Source organism: Varroa destructor, unplaced genomic scaffold (assembly GCF_002443255.2).
Source record: "Varroa destructor unplaced genomic scaffold, Vdes_3.0 BEIS01000005.1, whole genome shotgun sequence".
NCBI lineage: Eukaryota > Metazoa > Arthropoda > Arachnida > Mesostigmata > Varroidae > Varroa > Varroa destructor.
The window spans coordinates 35,728,197-35,752,714 of NW_019211458.1; the positions used below are offsets into that span (position 1 = coordinate 35,728,197).

A 24,518-nucleotide genomic window follows, 5' to 3' on the forward strand; every position below is an offset into this window, starting at 1 on the left:
TTGAACAGTTTATTCTTCTCTAATCCTGTGCTAGTCCTCGCATCGTTCCTAAATAGGCTGGTTTTAGGGTCTAAAGGTGCTGAAAGTCAGACTTTGGTGAGGTCTGGTAGTCTTTGCTTCTGAGAAAGTATTTCTACCTTAACACCAAACTGGCTTCTCTATTTTCTATCGCCCCCTTTTCTCTCTCGCTTTTTCTGTACACATCTCATCGTTGAGCGACTTCTCCGTTCTGCAGACTTCGAATTCAGGCCACGCGAGTCCTCTTTTCGAGTATTCTCTCACACCCGCTGGCTATGCACCCACACTCGAGATGACCAGACCATTTTCTGTGCCCTGGAGCTTACGTTCAGGTTAGTTCAAGCTCTTCTTTCTCTCTTTCTCTGCTAGTCAAAGTCTGAAAAACTCTAACGATACTAACACGTCGAGAGAGGCATACGTGAAACGAACGCCTGTTCTGCCTGTATGTCTGTCTATCTGTCGGCCCTTACAGCGGACGGAATTATTCAAACTACAGGGTAAACGAGGTTATATTTATTATCTGTTTTCGCCTTGATCAATTCAACCGACCAACGTGACTATACACAAGGTACAAGGGTTGGAGGAAAATACATAGACAGCGTCGTTTTCAATTGCGTTGACGAAGTGAAGAAAAAATTGACTACAATTAAATAAGAAAAAGGGTGAACGAAGAAGGGAAGACGAAAAAGCCGTGAGTTTGGCTGGCAGACGACAGGCGCGCCAATTCAAACAGGAATTTTTTAGCGGAAATCAACAACCGACAGTTGAGCTAATGCACGCGTCATGCATATAAGCCAATCTTATGCATGGAAGCCTCCTATGCTTGGACGCGTGACTCGGCTCAGATATCTATTTAGTGACAATCTTGCATATTGCTAAACCTCATTCAAACAAGAAAATACGCAACAGGCACTCAGAAAAGACACAACCGTTATAAGGAGCGTAGGAGACACAATGTAAGATTTGTGTTCAATTATCTAACAATACATTCCAGTAATAGAGGACAATAGGCTGACTAATTGGTAGGCATCAACGGGATACAACAATCCTGCTATCAATTCACTAGCCTTCTCTGACCTCGTAGGGATTGTTTGCTTTGGCTCCGAACGTGGATAAGTGAATAGGCCCATCATATAACAGCTGCCTATAGTTATACCATGACGAGATTATTCATCAGTTGATCTCGTTAATCTAGTTAATCCGACTTTTTAGTATCTGACATCAAACTTACTGCTTTTCCTTTTTTAAATAATGGTTGTTTCTCTTTTCCCGAAGCTTAGGGATAATCGTAATGCGGGACGTTTAAAACCCTCTTTTTATGTTAAGCAAAAATATGTACAGTCATAAGGAATATCTGCTATATCAGTTGTTCACTGGACTCCCTAAGTTCAGGTAACTTCGAACGTACTTTAGGAGAGCTGCTGATTATTTTATCGCGGTAGATTAAATCACATATCTTGATTGCGCTTACATAACTGAAATATAGGACAAGTTTGTGTAGCGCTGCATTTTACTCATTTACGCCTTTTCCCTAGACTATATATAATGATGGTCACAAAATCCAGGCTGTCATCAGCTTAACTAAAAGCAAAATAAACCCTGATCCAGTTATTCCCGACATTTTAGTCAACAGACTTAGACTCAGAATGGTGACCCAATCGAAATTTAATCTTGAAGATGCCTTTCCATTTTTCCCGTTGTCCTGATGATTGTTTAATAGGCGACTTATGTTTCCTCTCCACAAATACTCTGGCTCCCTTAATCATTCCTGCATAGATAAGGCAAATCTACTCCCGATATATTTTTCCTTCCCATATAAAAAAAAATCCTCGAGATTCCCAATTTAGTCGATTTTAGTTCTGAAATCGCAATGTTTAATTGATTAATTAAGCCAAAACATAACTATGTTTCCTAAAAGATCCTGCTCATGTTTTACACGAAGGTTGTTCTACTCCTGAAAGAGCTTCTTAAATTGATGTTTGCTTCATGCAGACAGCATGCTCTTGATTTATTTGGGCAACCTATTCTAATCTCAATTTATAAGTAGGTTCCTGACTGGTTGAATGGTAACATTCGATAATCCCTACTATATTTAATAAGATATATATACTATTTTATATAATATATACTACTTCTAATAAGGAAAAAGATCATTCTGTTTTTAAACGTAATCGATTTAACTTCGATCCGTGTGCATGTACTCGCTATAGATGCGTCAGTATTGGCTATTGCAAATATCTAAATAAACTAACCACCGGTGTGTATTTTGACCAACAAAAGGTACTCTTAATAACATAGGCCATAATCTGTTACTATGCGAAAAAAAAATCTATGCGCATAAAGGACAATAAAACTTATTTTTACTTAAGCTATTGTAGTATATTTTAATTTACAATTTAGCTAGAGACAAATTTCTACTTGAAAGATTTCTCCTTTGTCAAGCACCCAAAAGAAATCAAGTACTTTTGCCTTTCATAAAATTGTACGGACATTTGATCAGGTCTAAATACACACACAGGTCTAACTAGAAAATGTCGAAGAGCAATTTTTAATAATAAACAAAATAATCTACGAAGTCACGGAGCTTCACTTTGCCTACGGTAGCAGCGCAAACTGAAATTTTAAATAATGTTAAATAAAATATATACTTTATCATATTTTAAAAGATGATTCCTATGATAATAATGGTAACGTATTTATCTATTAAGATCAAAGACCCGTGAAGTGATTGAGGTTCACAATCTGCAGACACACTGTTTCCTGCTATGGGCTAGCCGTATGGTTCAGATTAATGACATCACTGTACATAAAACTCGATAGATATTAGGCACTGAAGCTTGATAATTTTTAGCTGGATGAAGTTTCTATCATTTTAAGTTCTTTAAATTATTTAGGTATATTCGAATTTTTTTTCTCTCGACGGTCACTGTCCTCCTCGGAGAACAACTGCTAGATTTAGGCCCGAAGTCCAGTAAATGCTTGTTCACCTATAACCGAGCATTTGCCCTGACAGCGCTTTTCGTTAAAGGGCTACTTATTTATTATCTAGATCTTGCGTCACCGTCTCAGAATTTTAGCCCATTGGCAACAGGAGCTTCTGGAGAATTATTCTTGATGTTCAAATTATAAATGAAGAAATTCAGATGGTATTCTGTTAGAGTTCAGTGAAACAAAAAATATTCGTGGTTTTTTTACGCACGTCTATTTGAATGATCCTCTAAATTATCCGCATAAGCTAATATTACTAGCGTTTCAGCACTAAACGTAAATATGCTATACAAACTCGATAATTTTCCCTATTCGAACGAGTAGGATGTTTTTTAGTAATAAAAAGACGTCAAAACTGAAAACGGCATGTCTTTGAAACACTAACTGTTTTACGTTTATGCCTATTTATGCATTTTCTCTCCGAGTGTTGATATACTTCCATTGATTAATACCAATCCTGCACTTAAACCAGCAATCAATCAAGTATGGTAAAGCTACGCTCCACGTTAGTTTACTAAATTTACAAATCTTTGCAGCTTTCAAACAAACTATATACCATACCCACGTGTTCCGATCGATATACGAAAACATTCATTTTGATTTCCCTTCGAATTATATTAGACCTTGTAAGAGGAGGCAATTCGACCTATCTGTGTCAAACGTAGTTACGTACAAGTCAGCCCTACCCTATACACTTTTATTACCCACACAGCTATAGAAGAACGCATCCATCAGTTACTATTAATACGACTATGTACTTTGCTAGTATGACAACTGTTCTAGTACGAAGGTGCAAGCATTCTCTTCACTTGCGTGTGTTCTTCACATAGCGCCCTATTAAATCCTTGGTAGAGTCGTCTACGCGTATGCAATCAGTGTCAAACAGTATTTCGGTTGCGGTATACCGCCTGTCCCTTTTCCCTAGGCAGCGTCGACAATCAAATTGTGTCACGACGACCTCAGGAGTCGTCGGAGGCGCGTATGTGTGTCTGTGGCCTTCTCTTCGACAGTGCGTACAGGCTAAAATAAAGCAAGAGCAAATTACAAACAGGCGAAAATGATGGCAGATTAAAGGAGGTTAGCGAGCCCTTTCGAAAATAGATCACTACTGCTACATTGGTCCGGTTGGTTCAGTTTGAAAGGGTTCAGGAGCAGTTGGGGCGCGGAGATAGCGATCATGAGTGATCATCATGGCACACTTGCGTGACCATCCGCCCCTAATTCTTAGAGCTTCTGCTGCCCTGTCTGAACACCCAATTTCTTTTATCCACACAACGATTCCCGCTATGAACAGTTTGCTTCGATTCGCTCATCGGATAGGTGCAGCGACGTCAGCTATCTCATCACCATCAGGACATTCTTTTTTTTCCTACGTCTCCGACCGCTTTTATGACGAGGACGAAATCTAAAGACAGCGCCTTCTGCTTGTGGCTATTCGCTGCAGCCGCTGTATTTCGCGTTGTGGTTTCTTTTGCCGGTATTCCTACAACACTCAGCATTCGATTCTGTTCGCTCATCAACAGAATTACGATCTACTGCCAATGCTGTTGCTGCTGGCGACACCGTCGGGACACGCGACCACTGACCGAAAGTTCAGCTTGGCCTTATTATTATTATCACTAATTATAAGAGTCTCTATCCACTACTGCGCTCGAGTCCGCTAGCTTTTATCATGAGTTGGCATCTGTTTGAAGCGGAAAAGCTCTGGCTGAAATCTGAGTTTCGAGCTTAACAAGCCGACAGGGCTGGCCAGATGTGTCCTTAGTTAGTTTCTAACGCCTTCAAATCCGCTTTGCGAGCATAGTGGCCGAAATATACTGCTAGATCAAAACGATATAATAAAAAATGTCCCGCATAATCCTCTAGCCGGTCACAACGACGTTTTGATCAGGTATTTTGCAAGCAAGGTAAACATGCAACACGAATAGTGAAATTAAAGATATCATATACTGTTAGGAGTGTCGTATATGCTTACATGTTAGTCGAAGGCAAGAATTACAGATAGAGCACATACGAGGATCGGAAACAATACAATATTTGACACACAATTGAACGTACAGCCCTTATGCTCTTTATTGGCCGATGATTATTTTCGTTAACTATATAGATACACAGGCCGTATCCACATAACAGGTGTCATTGTTGTTCGTGTGCGCTAGTCGTCAAGGCGCCTTCTCCTTCTGAGGGTCGGGGTTGCGTATCTGATCGTCTAGCGACGCAGGGCAAGGGGAAAATGGCGTTCAGTGTAATACGCATCGTTTTGGCAGGCTGAGTTTCAACTGTGCCATAAATCTTAGTAGTCGACTACTTCTTTTGTGCCTACCGTCCGCATGTCATTTGTTGTTGCACTACGATCATGACGCGCAAACTACCGCGAGAGGGAATACGGACAAGAAAGATGCGATGGAGACAATAACAGCGCGATTCGCAGCATCGACGGTGGTGACCACAATTACGACATTATTGGTTGACGTTGGCATTGACATCAGCAGCCGCATTAGCGGTGAAAACGTGGCGTTCATGAAGTTGCAGAACGTACGAACACCTAAATCTCACCCCTTCGTTCCCATCCAGTTCGACCTAGCATGAATCAAAAGCAAAAACGGAAAAAACTCTTGCAAAAGGAATACAATGTCGCTCAAAACGCCTCAGCGGACATGGGCTAACACGAACAGTGCCAGTACATAAAATGGGTGCACACAGGAGGAAAAGGGGGATCGCAGTAACGCGCAACATGGGGGGTGCGACGTGAAGGTTGAAGAAGAGGTACAAAAAAAATTGAACACCGTTGCTTTTAATTGTCGGGCTTTGTGTTCGGCAATTGTCGTAATACTGATAATGGTAACCCCCACAGCGTCGAAGGAGTTGGCAGTTTTTGCTTTCTTACCCATTTCCCGTTGTGGTCTGCTCTCGACGCCCTGTTCCAATTCCGCGTACCGTGACTGTATGATCAAGGCCGCTGTGGCGATTTATATTGCCTTTTTATGCAACGGCAGTACTAGCGGCGGAATGGTGTAAACGATCACAACCGTCGTCGAGGTCGTATAGGCTACAGCCGCGGCTAGGGTGTGCGTACGATTAGGAACACGCACCCCTTGGGCCCGTTCACTGACATCGACACTAACGATGGCTAGATGGTTCCCTTTTTCCGCTAGGAAGGAACGGGCGACGGGAGTCTGGCGGAGAACGGAAGACAAGGAAAAGGGACTGAGGCTGTGGCCAACATCGTAATTGTTCCTCGCACGCCACACTCTAGTGACGGCCAGCAACGGCCAAATCGGCTCTCGTCGTTTCTTTTCCCTATATATATATATATATATGTACATATATATAATGTATGTGTATATGTGCGTTCATGTATATGGATTGTGTTCGTCTGCCTCTTATCTTCTTTTTCGTTCTGTAGTAGAGACGGCACTTCTCTCGGCCGCGGTAGTAACCGCATGACACAGGGCAGCTGTAGGAGTGATCGTTAAGCATACACACAGATGTAGACGCATTATAAAGCTCACAGATAACAGACAAAAATAGAGGGAGAGAAAGCGCAGAAAATGTAAAGCTGGCCAGGCATCGCGGAATAAAGGATAAACGCAAACGTATTATTTGATGCAAAAATGCCCTGCAGTGACCTTTGATTATCTCTCGCGTGCATATGCCGGCAGATACATGCATAAGACTGAATCTCCTCCTACCGATGTTTGTTGGCAGGACGAGCTAGCTTTATTTTTCGAAGTGTTTTATAGTAGGAGCGAGAGCATATGTTGATGTGCCGATAACTATCAGAATAGTTGTTCTATATATTGCGTTAACGCGCGGAGCACATGTCTTAATTTTATACCAATATGCGTAGCAAATATGTATTTGATTATGATTGCGGCACGTTTTCTTGATTGCAGAAGATCCGAAATAATTCGATCGCTTCAAGATCGTTTCTTAGAGCAGAAAATTTCTTACCTCGTATTGCTCGGACTTTTTTGAAGAAGTAGAGGTTTAGAGCTGATCAGCAAGCATTATTATATTTTTATTATTAATAATTATCATTATTCATTTTTATTAATTAAAAAAACTGTTTTTGTGGTATCTGAACACTGCTTCGTATTTCTATAGGTTAACAAGCCTACGTAGTCATTGCATCCGCCGTTCACTACTAAGTCATACGTCCACAGGTCATTAACATTACTTTTTTTTACGGTAGAGATCCTATAGGGAAATCAACTTCTGAGCAATAGTTCTTAACTGAATGCTTCATTTAGAGCCGTCTAAGTTCGTTTTCGGGTTTACGTATAAACAAGTAGAAATTACTGATTGACGCAAAAGTTACTTATTGCAGAAAAACGTGTCGTATGTAAATCTGATTGAAATATCAAGATCATTTTGTATAGTTAATTCACTTACTCGGCATTTAAGATGTTTTCAGCAGAATTTAACTTTTATCTTTTATAGTAAATTCCAAATAAAGGCCGAATGCGGTAGGGCGGCGGCGGACCTAAGGTTTGACATCTGCCCCTGTAACGATGCTGAACCTTCGCAATCTCGCGTCGTACCTCTCACTGAAGACAGCTACGTGGATTGTGTAGACAAGTTGAATTCAGGATGATAGCCTATTTCAACGTAATGGACAGTGAGCCTTGTGTATAGCTGAACGAAGCGGCTCCACATATCGCAGCAAATGTCGGAGGTCTTGGCCTCGTTGAATTGAGTTTTACTGTCTCTGTCTAGAAAACTAGTCAGCCGAGAATATGCCTAATTTTTCCCTGTGTATAATTCAACGTCATGACGCTCTCTAATCCTGTCTGGATGTTGCGATTCGCGGTTAAAATTTGACATGCTGTAAGCTTCGCTGTTAATTTCTCACATGTGATGGACGCGGCACTGGCTGAGTGACACTAGCATGACGCCATGCGTACAGGAAGTCCAAATGGTCTTCACAGAGAAATATGGCTGACAAAATTGCAAGGTTTACAAATGAGGCAAAAGCTACAAGTGAAATTTGTTCAAACGGCCTCTCTCTCTTCCTATGTTTCGCCCAACGGGTATTGAACGAAAGAGAGACAGAACAAAAGTCAAAGGCATTCCTTTATCCAGATTATAGAAACCATTGAAGAAAATAAAGGCAACGGAAAAAAGATAGCAACAAAAGCAACCAAAGCATTTATCATATTCACATTTACTAGTTAAGCGCTGGGTCGCTCCCCAAAGCAACGACCCGTCCACATATTACCTACATAATCATGCATTACCCATCTATATCATCTAACCTCGATTACACGATGTTCTCTTACTGCACAAAATCTATCTTCCTTTTTTCCAATCAAACAAATATCCAGAATACTTCTAGCTGCCACAAGGCAAAGGTCGCCAATAGCCTACCTTGCAAAGCTCAAAGCCAGTAATGCTTTGCTTTGTTCTGTATATGTTTCGCTTCATCCATTCAAGTGTCATAAACGTCGCCGTGCAGCGATGTCAAAGAGCGCTATGCTACTATCATATGTGCCACTTCAAGGTTCCGTTGTCGTCTCTTAGTAATTATGATTGCAAGAACCTTGGCCGATCTGCTAGGGTTGCTAAGATGGTAAAGCGGTCGGCGCTGCGGACAGAAAATATCCTTGCTCGGTTCTCCAGGAGCTGTGTTCTGCTACCTTGACAGTGAGTCCTACAGCTGGCTTTGCGGTGATCTGTTGATGCTCTCGTGTTTGCTATCCATCATTTACCCCAAACTAGATCCCCTTTGTGGGCCTCTTCTGCTGCAACGTCGGTCGTAGCTGTGGTGGTAACGGCGGCAGCGGTGCTCGCAGCACCCAAGGAAGCCACCCGCAACAAACTAGTGTCCATAGTCTCTTTACGCATCCCACATACTAAACTGTCGTTAGTAGGGCTTCTGTAGGCCGCTACTTCTGCACGTAGACTGCTGGACGTACTGTCCTTCTCCTTTGATGGTAGACCTACTTGACTAGCATAAACACATTTACAGCGACTCGATTTGATGGGCTCATAGCACCACAGTTTGTCTACGAACGGCTTCACCCGAGAGGTCAGTAAATGCTTCTACGTTGCGTGTTGCTCGAAAAACGACAAAGCTGTACTGAAGAAACGATGACTCGCTACTGAGCACGGTTTGCCTATAAACTCGTGCCCATGTACGGAAAATTGCTACTCGGTGGCAACCATTTGCTGTTTCGTCATCAAAAACATGAGCCGTCCCCCATATGAGAATTAACCATTTTCACAATCGCCAGAGTCTTCTTCATGGCCTAGATAGTAGAATTGGGAATGCGGGAATGAAATGCGTCAAGGACAACGCAGATACCTGTCTTCCTGCGTCCAGGTATCATCATCCTGACCCGGATCTATAACAGCCATCCAGCAATCCACGAATCACCTTACCATTTCCATGGAAATGAAAAGCACATGATGATGATGGTGGTGTGGTCACGCACCTCACATGTAGCGCTCCCCTATCCCGCCTCGCCTCTGACGGAGGTCGTTTCAATTTTTAGTACATGGTCATATCTGCAAAAACTTCCTTAACGGATACACGACAGTTAAGACCACGCACTATGCACAACTGATCTTGCTATTTAGGACGATGATAACAATGTGTCCGAAAGTAGCATTTGCACGCACGAACGCCGTTGTGATCACAGACAGACACCGATTCATTGACTATACGACGTCATCTCCTTTACTCTACATACAGCCGTTGCTATACACTGCCCTTCTGACGGATTGGGCATTCTCACGTACCAACAAAACGACAGTAAACTCGTATTGGATCGCGCGATCGGTAGGATCGTAATTACAATCGCACGCCATTAAACCTATATGTAAACTAAACTGATTTGTCCGTTCAACGCTCGAGTCAGCTTTCAGAAGACGTCTGAGCGACGCTCACGATTCGAGTTGGCCGATGGCCAACGTATCCTAGCAACACTTTAAGGACAGAGTCAACACGTGAGTTTCGGTAGATATTTGGACCCTGTATTTAAGACGTTTTTAGGTTGGACACGGGCCAACGTCACATAATCCCGAAAACGAACCCCGATGTCACGCAGATAGCACTAGAAGCAAGACACATGTACGAAAAGCTAAGTACGAAAGCAAACAGCTATCACGGCAGCTGCTGAATATCCATGCCAATGTAGGCCTAGAACTCTAAGTTTGGACGTATATCGTCATTCTCCTTACTTGCAGCGGTAACTGGTGATGGAATTGAACTTCGTCAGATACGCACTTTAATGCATATCTTCAGCAAATATAATAACCTATTCAGCAACGTGATTCGACCGGATTCACAACGACCTATGCCATGTGTCCTTGCCTTTTTGCTCGGGCAGGCCATAATAGGTATCATTTATAGTAAGCTTGATTTTAAGCTATTACATAACAAATTATACAAGTTTATAATGTATTAGAAATAATCACTTAAAATTCGACAGGTCGAAGGAATCATGCCAAGAACCGCACAGCGCAGATCCGTCAAAATTACTTAAGGACCTGCCATATAAAATCACGTTTGCGAAAAATGTTTATATATAGCACAGCCCACTGATAGGATTTCTTCTCATAATGCATGATTAGACAATGAAATTTTACTTTAGAAAATTGCGAACTGCACGAAATTTTGGTTCCAAGGTTGCTTTACGCCGAGGGCGATCGTCCTTGCTGGGCAAAAAGGAAGCGGAAGGCAATTGGAAAAGCACAAGTTTTGGGTGTATCATATTCCAATCTAAGAAGCCATTTGAACGCAATTGGAAAAGTGTCAAACTCGGAAGGTTGATTTGCCATTAGATAGGCCAGCTCGTTACCGATGTATAATTAGGCTCAATCCATTGTTGGCATTTGCCTTTTTCTGCTCCCGGGCCACTAGAAGCGTATTTCCTGCAATGGACCGACATAGGTGTCAAGAAGCGGATATAGCACAACAAGCAAACAAGACAGCAATACTGAGAAAGAAAAGGTCAGTCTGATCCAAAGCAAAAAATAGCAGTGTAAAGGGGCAGTAACAGTTTGCTGCAAGCTTCTAAAGCCTGGCGAACAAACCATGGGCGAAATCTTGCGCGGTTGGGGAAAATTGCAATCACGCAAACAGCAACGCAGCTTTCAGACTAAAAAAGGCGTTATACTGAGACAAGGCGACACGTCACGAGGGTGATTCAGGACATTGACCACTACACAGCTGTAAAAAGAATCTTTGGCGCTGCAGTGATATTCACCTGAGCTCGCAGTCGAATTTTCAGGACACTCCGTGTCCTTATTTTGAGAGCTCCGACATGAAAATATTCAACACTAATTCTCTTGCATGTTCGACGGCAAAGATGCCTATTTCCCGAGGGGGTTTATTCTTATTCAATGTACATTCGTTGTGTACAGCATAAGCAGCTTCACCACACCCGAAAAAAACCAATTTACATTCTTTGTGGTACCTGTAGTTTAATACCAACACAACGTATCTAAAGCAGGCAGTTTTTACTATTGCAATACGAGCTTCCTTTCCGTTTAGGGGGCGATAGGTACGTCTACAGCGTAAGATCAACGACGAACGAAAATGTGGCAATGGTGGGCGGAATAAGAAATCGCAGTATGATAGGACGTCGTTCAGCGCAAACTCGGCGTCGACCCAACTTTGATTCGTTTACCCCCAAAAACCGGAAAGTACTTGTATCGTCGAGTTAGACTTAAACGATTCTATTGTATATAACCCATAAATAGACACACATCCCCCTACCGTACATCTAACAGGCACATACTGATTCTTTAGGTAGCTGTGTCGCATATGTTCTCAACCGTGCAGAGCATAACAGATGAACATACCGTTTTTTTACTAATAAAACAGAACTTGCAACACGGTCGCATTCATTAGATGTAGGCACTTTGTGGTGGCAGTGAAAAGACCGACTAATTACCTATTGTTACTAAATTTACAGTCGCAGTGACGCGTTCAACACGACATTTACATATAATAACACTATGATTACGCAAATGATATCCGATTAAATACAATCTACTCATAGTTCGAATACAGAAAAAGGACACTGTATCCCTCACTGGCTTGTTCAGACTAATGTCAGGTACAAGGAAGCTTGAGGCCTGATAGTAGCCACAAAACTAGCCTCAGTGTACATGTAGTAGCACTATTTACAGGATTAGATTTACCTTTCTGACGTCAAATCACCTCTATTCATTGCTAACTGATATGATGTACTTTTTTTTAGTAGAAGCAAAAGCAGAATGGCTCGCCCTGGGTCGCACCCGAAACAACGATACTGATACCCATCTCATCGTCCATTTCTCCACTCGCTCCCGCTTGATCGAGTTCTACTGATAATTAACTAGCGTTTAGAATGAAGGTCTGAATACATATGATGTGGTGGAGCGCACTATCAGCATAAAGGTTCACATATACGAGGTGCACATTGATAGTGTTGATATACTCCACGAATAAAAAACACTAGAAAATCTACATACTCGGCCTCATTGTTCGGTCAGGTTACATGGACTGCTACAGAATAGGACAAAAAGAGTTTAGCGGACACGCGCACATCTATAGGCGGGAATCTAGTACAGAGGATGAGCTGGTACATAAAGTAAGGAATCCCAAGGCGGATAAACGAACGAAATGGATGCACCGGCACACATGCATACATTACTATATGGAGAGATAGGGGAAACAGCCTGGGATCGCGGCTGCTGCTGCTGCTGCTGCTGCTGCTGTTGCTGCTGCTGCTGCTGCTGCTGCTGCTACTACTACTACTACTACTACTGTCGACACCAAAACCATGGCGACTGTAGCGGATGCGGGAGAGAGGCACTAAAGCAGGGAATAGGTACCGTTGTGTAATAATACGAAGCAAGTATACCGACTTACTCGCACTCGATACATGGGTAGCGTACTCTACCAGGCTCCGTCACTCAACAACCAAGAAGCAGGAACCACTATTATTGGTGAGCTACTCATGTAGCAAAACAACGAAGCAAGCGAGATGGACCATATCAGGCCGCACTCGATGCCTGCCACTACGATGGTGGCGGTGACTAGGTAGGTTGGTGCAAGGTAGGACTGAGGGGACGAAGGAAGAGTTAGTGTACCCCGTATCCACTTCTAGGAATTCTGCTGCTATACGAACTATCCACTGGCCGTTGATTTATCGACTGATGGTCTAGAGGCACCTCTTGCACAGTAAACAGCCTACAGCAGCCTAGATTAGGTTAATAATATCTACACATGTATAGTTATTTTAGCAAGTAATCGTGCTGTTTTCCATAGTCCGTACAAGCTTTTTAAAGGCTCAACTAATCTGTGCCTGATTGCAGTACGGTGTGATTGTTGATAAAATGCTCGTCTGCTATTTTCTGCGACCAAAAAACAGCTATTTGCTCAATTGTCCTTATCGTGTCCTCGAATCGTCGCCATCTATTCGCCAGTATTGGACCTACTTCATGGTACAATGCTTCTAAATAAAAGCGTGCTTATCTTTATTAAGAATGGGTGCATAAAGGTCCACCTAATGCAACACCTGTCACGAGCTCGAATTCGGAAAGACTCACTATTGACACTAAATAAAAACAATCAATAGATTGAACTAGAAAGGAGATGTAGAAACAAGTAGTTGGTATCATATTAGTAAGCCTAGGCATGATCGATAGGGGTATCACAATCACAAGCTAGAAGCTTGCCCATTATACTGAGCACTACGAACGTCTTATGTTTTCGTCTGCGTATCTTTGCCTCTTCTTGCCCCGAAAGTCTAAGAAAGAGATAATTTAATTTCAAAACCCGGAGAATTATGGTTTATTGTTTCGCTAAGCGGCCTGTCGGTAATTGCTATAGTTCTTCAACGAAAATACGAAACGTGTTATTAATTTATATAATTATAATCTGTCATATTAATATATTTCCGTCAATATAATTCAGAACGCTACCGTTGTCTCCTAGGGAGTAACCGCACAAGGATGTATTCCTTTTTCTCCTCGCAAACTCCTTGAAGTTGCGTTGGTCCGCATCTTTGTCGTATTTTTGCATGCTTGCAGAAGACTCGTTTCTATTTCTGGTAGTCAATAGGACGCACGAATTCCCCATGGGAATGTTTGCTAGTAGACAGCGGCTGTAGTACGAGTAAGGGTCTATAAAAGCGCATTATGTAGTATGCTGCCGAATGGACGATACTACGCAAATATCCTTTTCCGTAGAGATTAGATAGGCGTCGCGCTTTCCGTATGAAGCAGCGATGGGCAAGTCAAAAACTGCAGCTGGTATAGATGTTGCCGCTATTTTCCATCCGCGACAGTTCGAAACGAGCCAGCGTGAAAAACGACGGGAAACAAATTCTAGTCGTCGAGACATTTCAAGCAAAGATCTCCACTTAGTCTTCTCTTTGGTGTAAGCGACTTTGAAGGCGCTGCCGCCCATAGGCTGAATCCAGCTGCTGAAAAGGAGATGCGCACTGAGCAGCACAAAGGCCACAAGAGATTGAGAGCGTCTGTCTGGTGCCTCCTATTGCGTGTGATTGCATGTAGCCTATAGGCGCTTAATATTTGGGGGGTAGCAGCCATACGACAAAATGCGAGGAATGTTTACCACTCGCTCATAGCCGTTCAAAGTTGTCGTCGCTGCCGCTGCCGCTGCAGCCGTCAACAATAACAAGCACATGGCCAACACTAGCTGAACCAACTGATGAGTAGGAACCAAGATGTTAGTCGTCCTCTGTATCTTGCTTTGCTGGCATTTGTTCTAGCTACTCTTACTACTAGTGCACAGCGAAGTCGACGAGTAAACGAGTCTCTTCGAGCCAGGGTAGATTCCCGAACCGACCAGCCGTCCAGGCGATAGAGTAAGAGAGGGACTACAACTCACAGTCTAGCTAGATTGTTGTCATCGTAGATTATGAGTCAGCAAAGCGTCTATAGCACCGACCAGGGGCAACAGTGCTAACAACTAGTAGAGCGAACAGCTCATCCTCCCTAATTCCGGCCCACCTACCAGCTCAATCAATCCCTATATTTTTGCTTTGAGTAAAAGCTTCGACAGTGGGTGTGCGGAAGGAAGAACGCCCTAGAGTCAACTATATCAGACAGAAAAAAGACCAAGAAACAGGAAGGAAAGACGGAACGAAAAACACTTAAAATTGACGTTAGCAAGGGCTATTACTCTGGGGTATAGTTAGTAGCTAGCTTTTCTGTCTCCGCTTTATATTCTTCAGGATCCCGGAAGTCATCCCCACGGCAGGCGACACTCTTCTGGAGAAGGACTACTTTAAGGGATGCTCGACTTAGTCCCGCTGAAGATTCAGTAGGAGCAGCAGCGGTACGTCGTCGAAGGCGATCATTGAGCCTGCACCTTTTTACGGTGCTGCAAGTAAACATTAGCAATGTAGGTAGCTTAGAGCTGGGGATCACTGGGAATGTATGAATCTTCTTAACTGATAGTCTGTACTTACAGTAGAGACTGCTGGCGTTACAGCGTTGAAAACCCTTCGGCTTACGATGCTTTAGAATTCGTCACCGAATCGAGCCCCATCAACCACATACGGTATACAACAAATTTAATTGAATAAAGAATATCTATGGAAAATTGAGAATCCCGTAATGCTTTGTGCCACGTGTCCACTTTTTTATGGAATCGCAATCAGAAAGGCGTGTATACACATGCGAACCACTAAATAAGCACATCAGTAGAGCAGTTATTAAAGCGCTTCATTTCTAAACGACGCGTTCTATTTCGCCTGCTTATTTTCTAACAGCAGACGTCGTTGTAGCTTTCACAGATGAAAAGCCAGGTCGCTAAGGAAATACTTACAGGCCTACGTGTTGGGTCAAAGCCCGATAGAGCCGAACCTAGACAGTTGGTCGCTGGACTTCCAGATGTTCCTATCAAATCGCGCAGAAGTAGAATAGGATAATTTTTCGACGCCAAATTCCTCAATAAAGCTAGCTAACACACATGGTCACGCGCGATGGCCAAGCGGCGACCAGAGTACCGTGCGCGGTACCATATGTGGAACGCGTCTTTACCGCCACCGTTGCTTTTCTTTGTACGCAACGAGAGTGAAGTTCGCTGCCAGGTTGAATTGCTGCCTGTTTCACACGTTTCTGCTACGATCCGTCGTCTTGTTCCATATATATTTGCTCCTCGAATCGATATGTGTACTTGACTATCTCTGAATGTGACAAAACCAAAAAATCAATCGCGTGACGTAGGGAAAGACAGTCGCCCGTTGCATGTTGCTATAGTGAAACATTTATAGTAACAACGCATCTACAGATGTGTTCGTATAGCGGCATGAGACAAGGAGATGTAGCCTGCCGGGGCCTTCCGCGCTAACCTACTTTAACCGATATTTCTGTCTGCGGATGCTTGAACTGAATGTTTTAGCCAGTAGCTTTTTCCCCCTATATCAGTATAGAATAAAATATTCACGAAACACAACATAGCCAGCCATACGGGACCTTTTGACAAGATGGCAAGAGATACCCAGACGAATGCGATACATCTTGCTGCGCCCTGACGCCCTTGTCGTAAGGGCACACTTCTGTCCTTAATATTATGTTATGAGCATACTATTGAATATTATGATATTAGTCGATAAAATTATTGTAAGTACCATAGCAGTTGTTGTTAGAGCAATTGCGTATATATATGTATGTATAATATATAATACATATGTATATTAGTATATATATATATAGATAGAATTTCTAAATTCCTATAACACTGTGCAATGATGTCATAGCGTTAGGATATGTCTTATAGCTATAACAACGACTGCTATGCTACTTCTATATATATATATATATATATATGTATCCAAAGATTAAGGCTCACCAGTAAACGGATAAAGGGAGAAAGGCTAGGGGCGCAGATGTATTAGTAGCTAACAAGATTAAGAAAATTACTCTGATATATACTTCGTTCTCGTTGGCCTCGCTCACAGAGGGAGTTGTCTTATTATGCTGTAAATGAGGGAAAGTAGATCGGCTGAAGGTAACAGAGTGTATCGTTGCGGTTTCATTCTCAAAAAGCAGACAAAAGAAAGACCTCGGCTGTGTGTTAACTGTTGCCATTCAGAAAGACACGATCAGCCAATCTCTGTGGGAATGATCAATACTTATAGATTATGGCAACTATATAATATTTAGACACGAAACGAGCTTTCTCCACAAGGAAAACATTCTTACATACAAATTGGAAAAAGATGTTTTCATGTTAAGACCTACATCATTATGGTTAACAACGAACGAAACATCTAAGTTACACCAGAAGGCCGTGTAGGCGATCCCTAGTCACAGGAATCATTGAAAACCAGTTGCCATTGTAAAAAAAATATTTTTGACTGGTTATCGAATAAAAATAATTTCCTGATCTAAATCAGTTTATCTAAACTTTAAAGCTTTACTTAAAGAAAACATTAGACAATAAATACTACCTGTACAGGGCTATCGAGAATTCCTGCTTTGTTCCCATCGAAACGGTCGCGCTGCGCGATGACTCATCCGGGGGTTGTCCCAAACATAAAGTCCAACGCCATCTTTTAATCCTCACAGTTAGCCAACCATCCTCTTGCCTGGGCTCTATTGGAGCTTAGCAATGGTCCAGTTAGCTTCAATGAACCAATTGTACATTATTTATTAAAAAAAAAGCGAAAATTTACGTTACGATTTTTTGTGGACGAAATAAAAATAGTAGACGCACTGCTTGACACGTACGCCTAATAGCTACAAAACAGAAGATCACCTTTAGTGTCAGCCTCGGACATTACGAAATTTCAGTTAGGTAAAATATATCGTTCAAGCATTAGGAAAAAAGCGAGAAATGCCACAAGTCCTGACTTCGTTTTACATAGACCATTTCCTAGAAGGCAGTTTAAATGATCTGATTCAATAGAGCCCTTAATCTATTTATAGCAGTATAATGTAACGTTTTACTTGCCACGATGCAAAGTATTGCCACATTCAGTCACATACTTTTCGTTCATGTTAAAAAAGGACGCGCCAATTACAAGACTCATCGCTAATCTTTCTTTAAGATTTCCCAGTTTCGATCAATGTTTCTTATTTTGTACGTTTGATGGTTTATAGTTTTGCAAACCCTCTATCGATTGAACGTTATCTGTAAACAGCAAATCATTACGAACGAATGCAGCAACCTGTGAAACCTGCCTTTCTATTATTGCCCTATATGGGCATATGGCTCTATCATTTGGCGTCGGCCAGTTCCTCGGTTAGCTATGATCTTTAGCTATACGACAGGGTATGGCAAAAACCGATACTTATTTCAGGCAACAGCATCTAATAAGAAGACAAAATATTTACGTAACAGAGGACCGAGTATTCTCCAACCATGACTAGTTATCTACATTGTGTCACCCGTACACAGCAGATGAGCCATGATTCCTGGGCCAGTGCAGTGGACATTCGTTGCATAAAAATGACTCGTTAGAGGTATTTCGATGGGTTTGCTTGTAACATTCACTCATTCAGTCATCTTCCACCATGTTAGACATATCCGCTGAATTACAGGGCAGTTTAATCTATAAACCTGTGTTCTCGGTAGAAGCCGCCCTGCCCGTAGAAAACTTCCAGCCGCTAGAAGTAGCATAGTGGCAATTGTTTACTATGCGTATGGTCAGTTTCCTCTGTGGAACCCTGTTGGTCTTTAAGATCTGCATACGAAAATCTACATGACCTTTCTATAAGTAGATATATTCGTTTTTTTTTTTCAATGAATTTTACTCGATTTTATCGACGTAATAAATTCATGAACAGCTCAATTGCCCTTTGCAAAAACCAAAAGTGTAGAAGCAGTACTTATATACAGCAGCCATTGCTGCATGTAGAAATGCCCGATTCTAACATTGGCGACTACAGTTAGTTAAGTCCACCAGCTATTTATTGAAATACCCATTTGAGAGAAGCGGCCGGCGGGATGAATATTGAAACGAAGAATAAATGCCCCAGTTATTCTTAGAGCCACAGTATAACTCATACATTTGAAGTCTTCGACTTGTAGTGAAATAACTGTAGCAAAAGACAAACTCCTGTCTACCTGCTGCAATTGAACCTACGGATCGATGCCTAAGTAAGTATGTTTACTGCATTGGCGTTCCATAAACAGTGTGTCTGAAAAATAATCAAAGGCTGATACGAAACCAAGGACAGTATTCTCCTTTTCTCTAAAAGCCATAGTCTCCTCAAAGACAATGGGAAGTATCATTCAAAGAACTATTTGTCCTTTGCAATTTTTTAGGTCTATTTATTATCGCGATCTCTGTAAGTGGCACTTGGTAGAGCGCACGGAATCCCGACATTATCTACACGTACAGATGATCATACGTCCTTGTATGAGCGTTAGCTATACCGAAATAGCATGCTAGTAAATATTAACTTACACATATGGCATATACATTACGGACTGTATCAACCATACAAGTTCATATTGGGTCTTGCTAGTAGCTGTCCGCATCAAGCGCATTGATTTTCTAGGAACCTCTATCTTTACGAGCTTCGAAACAACAAACTTACGCGCTTCTACCCCAGCATATGCGTAACTCGGTATAAGTATGAGAAAGCTATGAAATTGTAAGTAGATAAATGTCCTAAATCAGATATAGCAAACTTGTCTCAGTCGACGTGCAGCTTTGCAGCCCGTAGCCATTGCATTGGTTCGGGTCATCTACGTGGATTACCCGTTAATGGACCCCACTTTATCAGAAGACAGGCAAGCAGGCATATTTAACAATAGCCGGCAGGATGACTTCTCTACTAATAATGCACTTTCTTTAATAAATATAGTTCGCGCCACCGCTCAGTCTGACTGTCCATCAAAGACCCATACCCATTTAGGGATGGATCCCTACGAGGAACGCGATCTTTGCCGCTCCCTAGCAGCCGCCACAACATCAAGATCGTTTGATATAACCACAAGTTCGTAGTATTGATGGACGGTTATATCTAAATCGATATAGAATCAGCAAGCCAATATATCATTATGAAGCCGATTCACATTTGGGGGATATATATGGAATTGTAACTAAATGGGTTTCAAGTATGCTTTAGATAATAGTATAAACATTTACTATTCGGCATCAATAAAACTGTTTATCCTTAGTATCTGTTAATAAAGCTAGCCCCGGTCGACACAGGAGGAAGTCATCAAAAAGAAACATCTTGTTCATGTTTCCGCTTCCGAATTTGATCATTTGGAGCTTTTTTTTTGACCATGTCGCACTTTAGACAGAGGACGATTTTCGTTACTAAAATGAATATAAACATATTTAAAGCTATCTAATGAATGTTTCTATAGAGTAATCTTGAATACGCGCACCTCTTTCATAAGGCATTCTTAATTATCAGTACAATCCAACCCAAGCCAGGAACTACGAGGACATTTAGTCGTGCCTTACCCTGTCGTCTGTTAACTCATTGTAAATAACTCATTGATAAAATTTATTGGATCATTACATAACGTGTGGTCTGTTAAACCATCCCGTTACGTAAAAATGCTTGTCAGCCTTACAACATCCTCTAAATGTGTGACTACGTTTCTATTACAATGCTTAGTTTATCTGTATTTATCGATATACGAAACAGGGTAAAAGAAAAACAGGGAAAAAGCTTGATCATAGCTGCGTCTTGTTGATACGTAACCATTCTGTTTGTACAGCGACCCGTAATATGTTTCGACTTCTATTACCAAGCATGCACTTTTTTCACTTCAATTGCGAGGTGAACGCTCATCGCCGGAAGTCGGTACGGAGGTGGGTTGAAAAATAGCTTACTAGTTAGATTAAATGACCTACAAAATAGAATATGTTTCGCACCAAGTGTGTGTTTGGATCCCAAATTTTTCAGCCGAAAATCATCTACGTGAGTCTGATTGCATGAGGCCGAGTTGGACCTGTGTGAGTGCGGCTTGTGTCACGAGATGATCCTAAAACGATGTGCTAGAGCGACGCAAAAATGAACGTTTTCACTAAAATAACTACTTGCTTTAGACTGTGGTACAATAAAGTACGAGGCATTACGTCCACCTCGCAGGTTTCGCATAACCTTCACTATTAGTGATCCTAACTTATGGTCGCATACCATGATCATTACTTTAACGTAAATAAATATAAACGCATAGTAGATAGATGTACAATCTTACCCTAACTTGGGAAGTTCTTTCGAGAGATCGATTGGAAGCTGTGTCTATGCCTCAAAGCAAATTTCAAATTTGGAGAAACATTTGTTTCAATAGCGTGGAACAGGTTTTGATGGGGTTCCCGCATCACTCAAATACTGATGTTTTTTGTTTTTCTTTTTCATAAAATGTTTTTCCTGGATTTAGTATCTTTAGTTTTGAGGTTGACTGATTGATTCTGTACCCTGGAAAAGTAACTAGACGAAAGCAGTGTAAATTTTGTTGTGTTAATAAATTATGTTGTACATAAGTTTATATGTTTCCTAGTGGATTTTTCTAGCAATACTCTCCGAAAGCAACACACTATCGAGCCTTACTAAGGAAGAAGAGGTAGCAAGCATGGCCCTTTTGTTATGCCACTAGACCACAAAGCGAAATGTGTCACCCAGAAACCCTTCGCTCTGTATCGTGGAAAACTCCTTTCTGTCTCGTGTCCAGGCCGCGTCAGCAGCATGAGCTTGTAGCGACGACCTCCGAGATAAATGAGTGCTACATCGACACTGGCTTGAGACGGGACTGCGCCAAACTGTCGTCAACTGGCCTACCGCCTCAAGCTGTTTGCCCATCTGACGAGCTCTTTTGCGGGGTTGCTCACTGGCCAGTAGCACCAACAGCAGACCGGTTCTATCCAACAGCCTATTCTAACCTCCTGCACCCCACATCCTCGCTCCTCATCCTTTGCGCGTTACTCCGTTGTCCTCTAGTTCGATGTCAACCAGCCAACGGTTCAACTAAGCCCACGCACTGTGTTGGCACAGCAAACACATTGAAACAGGGGAAGGAAGCGGTTTCCATCTAACACTCAAGTCTACCCCTTTCTCTCTTTCTCTAGGCTTTGGCTTTTCATCGTCGTTGTCTCGTCCTTTTCCTTCTCCTTTAACTACTGTCCCTGCTTCAGCTAATAACAGATTGCTACTAAGCCATCCCCATCGAGTGCTGCCATATAGCCACATGCCACCCCAGAACCGCCTGGCTTGCTGGGCGGATTTCAGTGTCGGATGTTGAATTGGGCCCTGCGATTCACCCAATATCAACCGTAGCTGCAGCCCTGTCATCTAATGTGAAAACTGTGTACATGCGCTTTGTATGGGTATAAATAAATGCACACGCATGGATGTAAACGTGTTCATGTCTGTACTTACACGCCTTGTAGAAATATGAATGTATGTACATATATTTTTGTATGAAACGCGTTGCGGTCAAGCTGCGTGCATTTCTAGTGGTTTCCTTCCAAAGACCGAAGGGACCTCAGCAGTGATATGGCGTCTGCTTCTGGTGGTGAATATATGTGCATCAAAACGAGATATGAATTTAGGGACGGCCCTGAAATCTCACGTAACAAATTTGTTTGTGAGACTACGGGTAGCGTTTTCGCACTACATAAAAAAAATGAAAATCGCGCTACGAAAATGGCTTTGGCCGCCATCTTTGCCAAACAGAGATACATTCGGTGTTTTAACAGAAACAAATTGTTCTTCAGATCGCTACCTGCTGACCAGAGCTGCACCTCGTCTGATTTTTCTACTAGAAGCAAGTGCCTCGTAAGCTTAGCAATGCTCTCTTAAAGCATATTTCAATAGTTTTATAAGGGCTTAGATCAATCGTGGTTTTTGTATGCACGACATGCACACATTACCAAGATGCGACTAGTAATTGCCTGAAAAACGCTAGTTATCATGCCGACACCTTTGCCTTGATCAAGCAACACTAGTTAATATTGTTATTGTAGTATAACGCACCTTTAATAGTTTCTTGCAGGCGATGATTTCAGCTGGCGTCGGTTGTTGCGTCGTTGTCGTCGGGCGGATCGTCTCTTGGTCCTTTGGGTCAGAGATGTCTTTGCTTCCACCTGGCGAAGGCTGGTCCTGCGACGGGGCCAGAGCCGCCCTTTTGTCTTGGTGGCCTGCCGCGAACAGCTTTACCATCTGGAAAACGACGGCCTCAGGCCGCAGTGCCTTCAGCGACGGTTCAATTCCGGGCTCACCGGCAGCGAGAAAAGCTCTCGCGTAGATCGCTTCCAGGACTGGCAGGGTGTGGGGCATAGTTTCGACAAATATTTCGATCGGGAGATCGGGCAACATTGTGCGGAATGTTACCGCATTTAATCGATTGATCAGGTTGGCAGCTTCTTTCATTTGCGACGCTTCAAACAACCGCAAAATACGACGAATTGCTAGACCAGGCGAAACATCTGAGATGGTCATAGACTGAACCCTTCCGCTCGTGTCGTCTGTTGTCGAAGCATTGGGACCCGAAGCTAAAGTGGGCGAGCCTGCGCTGTTGTTGTTGTTGTTGTTGCTGTTGTTGTTGTTGTTGTTGTTGCTGCTGCTGCTGCTACTGCTGCTGGTGCTGCTGTTGTTGTTGTTGTTGTTATTACTAGCCGCAAATCCTGCCGCCCAGTGCGAACTACGCCAAGTGAGCTTTTGCACGTTCCGACGATTTGTCGAACGCTCGGGCTTAATTCGAGCATCAGCTGACGTTGCCCCTGGTGGGTCTCTGATCCAGGCGGCGACACCTACGCCGCCACCTGCACTCAGAGCACCAAGTCCTGGAGCAGCCATAGCGCTGCTACCGATTGTACAACGATAGCACTTAGTTATCCTTGCAAAGGAATGGAAACTTTATGAGAAAGAGATATGTAATCCTTGCGATGTAATAATCCAATCCACCTGTGTTATTTAGATTGTCTCTGTCAACACTGAATAATAACACCTAACTCAATTGCACTTTGATTAACAACAACATCCGCAACGTTAATCTGTTCTTGTCAACAACTTGTCACATTCACTTGGGTATAGTTCTGCTTGATGCTTCGACTCTTTCGATGTTTGGAGACTCTCATGTCCCTGCACACGTGCACACTATGATAAACGACGAAGAGCCTGTTATAATCCTGCCTCATCCCATATGATCCATACACATTATCACACTAATGCTTATTTCCAGTCATCATCATTGAGGAAGGAGTAAATATCCATTTAAGACTTAACACCTGTGAGCTATGCGCTGCTAAGGATAACACTGCCGGATGTAATAATAGCTCATTCTACTTGTTCTTGTCGTCGAAACTTTCCTGCGGTTACATTGATTGCTACTTCTACAAGCGATACCGGAGTCCCGCTTAACTGTGTATTGTTATGCAGCTCTGACCCGACATTACCGAAACTGACGTTGGCGGCTGTGATTGCAATGACGACAAGTACGATCCGTCCGCTGTGACGTCCACACGCGACTGCCGGCGGAAAACTTGGCGAACACGCGGCGCGCGGCTCCGAGCACGTTGTCACGCGTCTCCTCCCGGTCCATGGCTCCGCCCCTGACTTTCGCCCTGGCCAGC

General features: G+C 42.6%; 1 protein-coding gene across 1 annotated transcript in view; it reads right to left on the reverse strand.

The window, feature by feature from the left end:
* Window positions 1-24,440, reverse strand: part of LOC111250596 (uncharacterized) — a 250,814-nt gene extending 226,374 nt beyond the window's left edge. The window contains exon 1 of the mRNA XM_022805990.2: window positions 22,921-24,440. Coding sequence (XP_022661725.1) covers window positions 22,921-23,742 — 822 coding nt within the window. The 5' untranslated portion in view covers window positions 23,743-24,440. The remainder of the gene's footprint in view (window positions 1-22,920) is intronic.
* Between the last annotated feature and the right edge of the window lie 78 nt (window positions 24,441-24,518).